The sequence below is a fragment of the Dermacentor silvarum genome, chromosome 9 (assembly GCF_013339745.2).
Source record: "Dermacentor silvarum isolate Dsil-2018 chromosome 9, BIME_Dsil_1.4, whole genome shotgun sequence".
Lineage (NCBI taxonomy): Eukaryota > Metazoa > Arthropoda > Arachnida > Ixodida > Ixodidae > Dermacentor > Dermacentor silvarum.
In genome coordinates, this window is record NC_051162.1 from 73709052 (window position 1) to 73718600 (window position 9549).

General features: G+C 44.7%; 1 protein-coding gene across 1 annotated transcript; it reads right to left on the reverse strand.

Moving 5' to 3' along the window:
- Positions 1 to 54: 54 nt before the first annotated feature.
- LOC119464787 (acetylcholinesterase) lies at positions 55 to 9314 on the reverse strand. The gene is made up of 4 exons (XM_037725719.2): positions 9219 to 9314; positions 6099 to 6385; positions 1140 to 2356; positions 55 to 236 (listed from the first exon to the last, which is right to left on the reverse strand). The coding sequence occupies exons 2-4, from the start codon at positions 6357 to 6359 to the stop codon at positions 89 to 91; spliced, it is 1626 nt and encodes a 541-aa protein (XP_037581647.2). The 5' UTR covers positions 6360 to 6385; positions 9219 to 9314; the 3' UTR covers positions 55 to 88.
- Positions 9315 to 9549: the final 235 nt, after the last annotated feature.

The following is a 9549-nucleotide window of genomic DNA, read 5'->3' on the forward strand; positions in this document are numbered from 1 at the left end:
GAATAAAAGAAACAATGAAGATACGTAGCAGGCATTGGCACAATAGAATTCAGCATAGAAGAAATCGCCTTTAATATGAAATATCCGTCTAAATTTTCCAGTATGACTTCCAAACGTTGCACTTTTCCATGTGGAAACCAGATATATCTGTTAAGTTGTCAGCAGAAATATAAACTGAGACAGGGTTGTCAGCGGTGTACTTGGGCCACAGGTACTCTCCTGGAAGCTGGGGCACCCTGAGGACAAGAGAGCAGTATGTGGCAGTGACATTGCGGCATGGTATTGGCTTCGTAAACACTACAGTACTGGTTTTCTGGTAGCTAAATAACACCAGCCTAACCAAAGTCGTTGCCTATGCTACGTTTTTAAGACTCGGCGGAAAATATTCGGTCTACGGAAAAAAAAGAACTTTAGGCGGCATTACAGTGCCGTATTATAGAATCAACACAGACCGCCCTCCCTGTGTTTTCGCCTTTAAGATCGCATTGATGCGAGCGCCGGCACGAAGCTAATTTCGCTTGCATGCTGCTGCTGCGCTGACTCACCCCAGCGGCGTTTTGACAGCGAGTTTCCGCGATCATCGAGTGAGATGCGTTCATGTTTGCTTGTGTGCGCGTGATACCATGCGTGGTAATTTAGTTAGTGTGCCAATGTTTAGAAGTTTCAATGGCCGATAAAACGATTATTTTTACATTGCATAGCTGTCCACTAATTTGCTATCGCAATAGATGCTTTCCCTATAGGTCAAAACTGCGAATTTTTTACTAATGAATATACCATGACATGGCAATGCTAGGTATCAAGCGTTTTTGTGTTACGCTAATGTTCTTGGTTTAGTTGTGAATTGCAGGCCCTAAAGTATTTGTGTCACGTACACCGTCCGGAAAAATATAACTCTGGTTTGATTACTTGAGCTCTTTAATTCTGGTAAAACATAGCCCGTGAGTCTACATTTTTGTCGGCTAAGCTTCTCTGGAATGCCGAACACTTCCACACACTTCTACAGTCCCCATGATAAATAGACCGTACATATACGTATAAATCTTCCAACACAGCAATAAGTGTGAACGCCCCAATAATTTCGTTGCTCTAAGAGCTGTTGGCTGCACTAAATTTTTCCTTAATTTCCTTTAACTTACCCGGTGGAAGCAAACGTCGACAAAGCCGTCATCACCACTTCAGACACTTCGGCATCTTCAGCACTGAAACGTTCTTGGTCAGCAAGGGGGATCCCGAATACGTAGCTGACATCATTGCCGTGTGGTGTTCCCATCCACGTGGGAAGCGTCTTCTTGTTAGACAAATGACCAAAGACGTAAGTGTACACTGACTGCTCCTTGTTGGAGTGCGCCTCAGCGGTGAAATGCATGGGGCAAACGAATATCGAGTCAGACAGGTAGTCCGCATAGGCGCGCCTCAGCGATCTCCTGTCATGAGTCCCAGCTTTGTACACATCCAGCGGTCTGGAAAAGTTCGCCTTCAGCCACGCGTAGACTCTATCACGCAGAGAACGCTCAAATTGTTGTCCGTCGATGCCGTGCAAGTTGTCCGAAAGAATTTCGTCCCTTATAGGTAACATAAAAGCTAGTGCTCCCTCGTCCGCGGTGACTCCGACCATGAGGTCGGCTGCATTGAACAATCCTTGTTCGACAGCGGTGCTGGGATCCATGGGGAGGAATTCGTTAGGATAAGTTGGCACGAATGGGAATATCTTGGGCTTGAATATTTTACTTGATACACGGGCGAGTTCAAAGGCACTTTTAGGGCGCAGGCATTCAACAACCGCTTCCGGGTTACGGGCGAGGTTCCTGTCGGGGTCCACACAGCCGACAGCTGCGGCAACAGCGTTTCCTTTGCTTATACTTTCATTCACAGTCTGAAACAAGCCATGGCCATGCAAACTTCCGCTCATTAGGCACGCCCTGATGAAAAGACCCCTGCTCATGGGTGACAACACATGCGCGTGAGCACTCATGCCACCGGCGCTCTCGCCGAAAAGGGTTACTCTCGAAGGGTCGCCACCGAATCGTGCGATGTTGTCCCGGATCCACTTCAGGGCCATGTTTTGGTCCAGGAAACCGACGTTTCCGGGTGCATCTGGTGACTGCGTGTCCAGGAAGCCTAGGAAACCGAGCCGATAGTTCAAGGTCACGATGACGAGACCTGTCCTTGCCGCTAGAACGGCACCGTTGTAAACCTTCTGTGAAGCCGATCCCTGCATGAAGCCCCCACCGTGGATCCAAGCGAGCACGGGAACGATTTCATCGGCGCCCCGCTCTTGAGGGCTCCATACATTCAGGTGCAGGCAGTCTTCCGTGTGCTCGATGTTAGCAAAGGCTCGGGGAAAGGTGAATACCTGCAGGTATAAGAAAATCAGCTTCCATACGCGTGATATCAATGTAGTGGCATCCTAATTACTACTGCCACATTTGGTTGCACCTTATTGAGGCCGTAGAAACAAATACAGCGCTGATTAACGTAACGAAGACGTATCGCCCTCATTTAATAGGTTACAATGCTTTGAAGATCCAGGTGGGGAAGCAGCAAACAAAAGAACTACGCATTTACATAAAGCCCAAGCTAGAAGGCTTTATTAAAGCGCACGATTGAAGGCTTTCTACAACTAGTAAGAACTATACATTTCTGCGGACGCCCACACTCCTGCAGTAACAAATATTTGACCGATAATCTCGCTCGGTAACAATAGCGCCATAAAATCCAAAATCAAGAAGAATCGACTGATGGAGTAGCCCACCGTGGTATAAAAGTTGCAAACAGGGTTAAGGTTCCTCTGAAAGGCTGGTCTACATTTCCAAAGAAGGACCTATCTTCGTCACAGATGGCCTTGTCATCCTCGCAGGGTATCTTTAACAGATTAGTATAGTGAGTTTACGTGCGGCTGGTTGTCGGCGGAGGCTGGCTGTAAAGGAAGAGACTGAAAAGAAAATTAGCGATGTCTCTGATAGTAAATATTATACAATAGTGCACCAAACAAATTTTTAAGTATTATTTAAGGGCACAAGTTGTAATAGGTAAATGCAAGCATGGAGTAGAGAAGTCATCTATGCTTGGATGAAATCTTGAAAGTATAACCACGTTTAAGATATGGGGCCTTAAATTTTGCTAAAAAAATACAATGACGCTTCACTTAAATTTTCCAGAAGGATTTCATGAACTAGTTGGAGTAATCTCAACTGAAACGCCGAGACATATTTTAGAAGATCTAGGGGACAGATGTTTTGAAAGTGGGGCAAGTTTAAAGACTTTTGCTAAGCAGACATGAGTTCAGCACTCCTCGATTTCAATTTTGGAATGCGTGCATTGAAGTAAATTTAAGAAAAAATAATGAACACAATTTGCGTATTGTCGATTTTCGTCTTGCTGCTAATTTCAGCACAGCCTGGCAGTTCCTATAAGATACGGCGGCCGCATTTCGATGGCGGCGAAATGCGAAAACACCCGTGTACTTAGATTTAGGCGCACGTTAAAGAACCCCAGGTGGTATAAATTTCCGGAGTCCCCCACTACGGCGTGCCTCATGATCAGAAGTGGTTTTGGCACGTAAAACCCCATAACTTAATCATTTAATTATAAGATACCTTGTGCCTCATACAAATAACCGTGTGTATATATATATATATATATATATATATATATATATATATATACAGGGGCGGATCCAGGTTTTTTCTGAGGGGGGGGGGGCAGCTTCTGTCGATGATGATGATGATATTAGCCTTTCTTATTTACCGAAATTTACAGTTTTTCCTCACGATAAACCCGCGTTTTATACGGCTAAAGCCACACCTATAGCCCTCCGTGGTGACTCAGTCAGCTTAGGCGTTGAGCACGAGATCGCGGGATCAAACCCCGGCCGCGGCGGCCGCATTTCGATGGAGGCGAAATGCAAAAATGCCCGTGTTCTTGCGTTGTAGTGCACGTTAAAGAACCCCATGTGGTCAAAATTAATCCGGAGCGTTCCACTACGGCGTGCCTCATAATCAGAACTGGTTTTGGCACGTAAAACCCCAGAAAGAGGAAGAAGACCTGTAGCGAAGCCAGGTATCGGTTTCTCCGAGCTTGTAGGAAAAGGACGTTACCCAATACAGCCATGTGCTTGGCGGCTGCGCCTGATAATACAGGGTGTTCAAAACTAAGCTTTACGGTTTTCTTAAAATTAGGCACTGGGAGGCACGCGAAGACCACCTGTACAAATAAGTTAGGTGGCCAGGGGGGCACAAAGTGAGATGATGATTATCGCTGTGAGCAGCCCAATTAACTAAAATTGAAGAATTATTTTTTGTTGACTGCAGTAAGCGGGTATGTTTGTATTGAAAACTTAGAGACAGCCGAGTTTCTACACAGTACCAGTCGGAAGAATTATTCTAGCGTGTTCTAGACTCCGAATTATTCTAGACTCCAAATTTCAATTGTCGTACTGCGCAGAATAATCGAGAATAAAGACGCGACAATTCTCATGAATTCCCGTGAATGATCATGAAGCTCAGTGACCACTTCTGTGGAGGAATGGCGGTGCCATCTTCTCTCTTGAGTCGTGGTGGTGTGTTGACTAGAGGAACGTTCTTGAATACGGGCGTAACGCCCCGCTCCAACGCAGCAAACACAAAGCTGGGTGTTTACGATATGCGAATCACCGCGTATGAAGACTCACGCCGCCACCTACAAGAATAACGATGTGGCGTGTTAGCCGAGAGCGCGAGCACGGCCGCCGAGCCAGCGTCTTCATGTTTTGTTTCCCACTCGACGTCATCCTTTTATACAAGGCGCGCATCTGCTCCCGCTTCTCTAACCACGCGACGCCATCCTAGGCCCGCGCGCTGGCGTTGGCCGCTGACGTCACGCTCTCCCACTTCGCAGCCGCGGCTCGAGGCTTCGCCCCGCTCTGCGAGAACGCCCAGTCAGATAAACAGATCCGGCGGGCTTGAGCCTCCTGAGCTTAATGTACGACAATAAAAGTGCGAAGTTACAATGAAAAACTAGTAGCGTACGAACGGTACTGTGCTCGTACTGGATATTGTCAACGTGTAACTGCAATCACAATGAGTGCTACAGTTAAAAAAGAAGTTGCCTATGCGTAGTTCTTAGTTTAGCTGTTCGTTGTTATTATTTATATGTGAACACTTCAGCAAGAGATCTCTTTCATTAAGCAGGTTGGTCGCGGAAGCGATGACAGCCAATGAGGCAACCGTTGACATACCGAGGGGAAACTAAGTTAATCAGGCGCGAAGGCGCTCGAGCGTACCTCGGCGTGTTTGGCAAAAGGGACGTCCCCTCGTTCATTCGACGCCACCGACGGTACAAGTAAGGCACGGCAGGCGCCAGGAGGTCCAAGGTGTTCATGAGAAAAAATAACTACGGTAAAACCCCATAATTTAATCATTTTAATTATAAGATACCTTGTTCCTCATACAAATAACCGCATATATATATATATATATATATACGGTATTATTCTGAAGTAAATACTGTTTTAAAAATATTAGCATCTATACACTACGGGAATTATTGTTGAAGCTTCTGGCAGGTTTGGGGTTTCATCAATTGTCACAAAATGGTGGAACATGTCAATGGAGGGGGATCACTTGCGCGTAGCGACAACAGCAGTGCGCCAACATGACGATGGCGTCTTCGATAGCAACATGGTTGATTTTTTTCCCACTCCGGCTGTGACATGTTACAATCTCATTTCTTACATCCTGCGGTGCCATACGGTTAACTGTCATATTTGTCCCACAGCACTAGCTCCTTCGAGAGAACGATGGGTGCAGTGGCACACTTTCGCGGTTGGAAGAAAATTATTGGTAATTAGACGTAACCCTCTCGCGAATAGCCCCTAAGCGGTAGATTGCACTTGTGAATGAGTATGTTAAGGTTGTTATTTCCTTATGTCATGCGAGTGCATGTGGCCTACTGTGTAGATAACGGGGCTGCTGTGCTTGGAGAAGCCAGTTTGATCCAACCATCGCAATTTATATTTCTTCATGCAAGATACCTCACAAGAAGCCAGACAAGAACCTTCCTAACGCATAGTGCCTGGTAAGAGTCAGTTATAGGTTCGCATTAAGTAGGATTCATACCTGCGGACATGCGGTTCTTCTGCTCCTGGCATCAAGTATACCCTCCCATGGTTCAGCAGGTATGGGCGGCTTGAAGCGCAACCGGCCCAAGGGTGGTTGCGCGTACGGGATCCCGCGATACTCCTCCACTACACGGCCGAGAACAACGAGACGGTTACCCCTGATTTGGCCGAGACTTGTATCTTTCACGACATCCGAGGCTAAACAGCAGGACGCCATGAGGAAGAGGAGGAGTACAGGCGCCGCCGCAGTGCCACCCATCTTATCCACAGCCTTCGGGAAGAAATCTGCAATAACAAGCGTACATTTCCAAGTATTGTGAAATGCAGTTTTAGGCATTGTGCAGTCTAGTACGCCCAATCCGAGTTACCTTGTTGTCTAAAGAGGACACTGGCATTGAAATTAATCACAAGCTTACAAATAATTTATTCAAGACGTATACTAAACATATATTCATAAGCGCCAAATAAAAAGTCAGGTATGCATTTCAGTGGCAATAATATTAAATGTTAACTGGTTCAATCTTTCACCTTATAAGCCGTCTGCGTAAGCCTTGGCGCAACTTCGTTTCTGAGGCTTCACAGCTTCGTGCTTTGTGGAATCTCGTGTTTGGCAAGTGAGTCTTAAATCTCTTTTGTACCAAAGAATGACACCTGCTATTGTAGTATAGCGTAGATATTAGATGTATATCAACAAAATCTAATGTGCGTGATTGATTATTCTTGTATACGACGGTTCATCATTAATGTCGATAGTTATTTACTGAAATGCAGAAAAGTTGACACGAATTTGGTCAGAATATTATCGCTCTTTCCAAGAGCTATGAAGGGAGTCATCAAACAATGCAATCTATTTCCTTTCCGTGAGCTGGTAAGACGGTGCTTAAACATACAAAATATATAAATACTTAGCGCTACTGAGCAGTAGAGAAAAGTGTTGCAATGCATGCGCTATTGAAGAATGTGACAAGACTGCATATCAAATCATCATCAACTTTCGAAAGTATTTTAGCCTTTTCACAGTAGCTTCAATCGAAGGCACTGGCACGACCCAAGCAAAAAAAATAAAAAAAGAGAGAACACAGAAACACTCCTGAAAAGTTATACGATAACTAATGGCTTCACTGACTGTTGCCAACGAAATATTTATTAACAGTGCATTCTACTTTTGAACGGATACAAAAATTTAAATTGAACTGTTTGCCCAGGCCTTTCGCTACAGTGTAACGACGTTGCTAGCGGCAGTTTCTATTGTCGGACAAAAATTGGTGCTTTTTCCGGTGGGGCAGGGATTGTGGCGATCTTTTGCTGAGCACATATCGTCATGGGTTCATTTCCCTGCTGCAGCTGCCGCATGGCGATTGGCGCTCAATAAAAGAATGCTTGTGTATCGAGTATTGGGTGTGCCATGACGACACCAATTCATTACACCAAACCATAAGAACTGGATCAGACCTCTCCGAGGTACATGGTCAATCCTTAATGGAGTGCGCTATTGGTATCACACTTACCGATTTTCTTGTTTGGGCAACTTCCAAGTTATATTTCTTAAACCTTTACGGGCGAGGTATAAAAAAGCCAGAAGAAAGGTTTATTTCTGACTAAATGCTTCAAATACGCTACGTATAAACCAACGGGCATTGAAGCCAAGAAAAGCATAAGTTTAATCAGCAATGATTGAAATAGCAATGTAGAAAATGTTGACGCAAAGGTAAAATGCAAGCGGGTGAAAAGGTGACCTGGCGCCATAAATGTGCTTTTGCTCCGACTTGAGAGTTTGAATACTAGCATGAGTATTTGTTTTTCCCAGGATATTCAAAATTACCTGTGCATTCTGCATATTTAACAGCCCGGCTGGCTCGCGCTAATGCGAGAGGCAGCACTTAAATCAGCAGCACTTAAAGGCGTAATATATTGAAAAGACATCGATGCATTTTGAGAGAACATTGTTGCTTCTGAGAACCCTGAAGTTTTTCTCGGTTTTCCTCGGTTCACGGCGGGAAAATGAGCGTGAAAGAGTATGCTTGGTACAAGTACAGATCGGACAACGCTATGGGCTCTCTATGTACATACATGCTGCTTCAATTTTAGGGGCAATGGTTCGTGTCAGGTGGAGGGTCAACCTTTATGCTTCCTTATTTTCCTTTGCCACTTGGATTGTGTTGAGAAGGGGTGAATCTTGAGCCAAAGATCTATATTCTTTCGAACTCAGACAAATGGCACGTCCTCTGACCGTGCTTTCAAAGGAAAGTGGGTTACGCGCCAAACTTCTTTCTCATTGTCTGTTCTACTCAAATTCAAAAATAATTTTCTGTTGGATAATTTTACTGGCTAATTACGGCTGAAATTGGCCATTAAAGGTTGACTAACGACATTTGGCAAGAAAGTTCGCACTCAAAACCAAAACGCAGTAACAAAAGTGTTATGTTTTTGGTTTGGTTCCTGCCAGCAATATTCATTCACCCTACGTCTCACGTGCTTCCGAGATCGAGGCAGAACTTTGCGCAGGCGCAAAGTGATACCTGATTTGGCTCTAACAGGAACTTTTCTGTATATGTCTCTAGTGTCAAAGTTGGCTGGCGAAAGACCAACATTCCGCCATTTATGCGTCGCTTCAACATTCAGTTTCGAGCCAGTGAGCCGGATTCTTTTGCACGTCAAATGAAATATATATAAAACGGCGCACCAACTTCGGGCGTCAACGCTTAGCATCGTGTTAAGTTTAAATATATCGTTATCGCGAAAGAGCCAAACCTTATTGTGCTTTTTTTCTGATTGTCATTCAAACTACTAAAATTGGTTCAACCGCTCGTTGTAGAATTCGACCCGGTCTGAAGACCCCAGTAGGTGACTCCTAAATAGATTTATTTTAATGCAACTTTTCTGGTGATATTTAATTTTCTCGGCGCCCATGCGCCATCCAGAGAGTTGAGGATCACAGCGTATCCGTTTCGTTCAACAACAACGCCGCAATTGGTCAAGGTTTTTTTACAAAAAAAGAGATGCGTCTATAATTTGAGTTGCATAAAGCACGCTATAATTGCATGATGCATTTACAAAGATTGCAAGGATGCATAGTGGGTGGATGTACCCAACACAAATACACTTTCATTGCACTTACCTTCACCGTGAATCAGGCCTGCTGCTTCGCTACTTGCGAAGCGAGTGGAGAAACCCAAGGTGAAGTGTCGGGAATTTTAGAAGGATAGCGTCCTCGTGCCACTCAAAGACTGTTGTGCTGGCTTTCCTTCGACCGATAGCAGAGGGGTATATCTGATAAGCTGAAACCGCTCTCTTCTGGCACATTTCATGCTTATGCGTGCTTTTGTTTGGCTAAGAAAACAGAAAAAGTCAAAATTTTATGACACGTGCGTTTGAGATCTATTATTTTCGAGTAGCACAACATGTTTACAGTTATATGCAGATATCGTATCTTCTTATAAGCATCACTT

What these genes read in the sequence shown, in the direction of transcription:
- LOC119464787 (XM_037725719.2), bottom strand. Translation starts at nt 6,359, where the DNA reads ATGGGTGGCACTGCGGCGGCGCCTGTACTCCTCCTCTTCCTCATGGCG. An exon ending in GAAGAACCGCATGTCCGCAG is followed by an intron (nt 2,357 to 6,098) that starts GTATGAATCCTA and finishes TTATACCTGCAG; the next exon opens with GTATTCACCTTTCCCCGAGC. An exon ending in TCGACGTTTGCTTCCACCGG is followed by an intron (nt 237 to 1,139) that starts GTAAGTTAAAGG and finishes TCTTGTCCTCAG; the next exon opens with GGTGCCCCAGCTTCCAGGAG.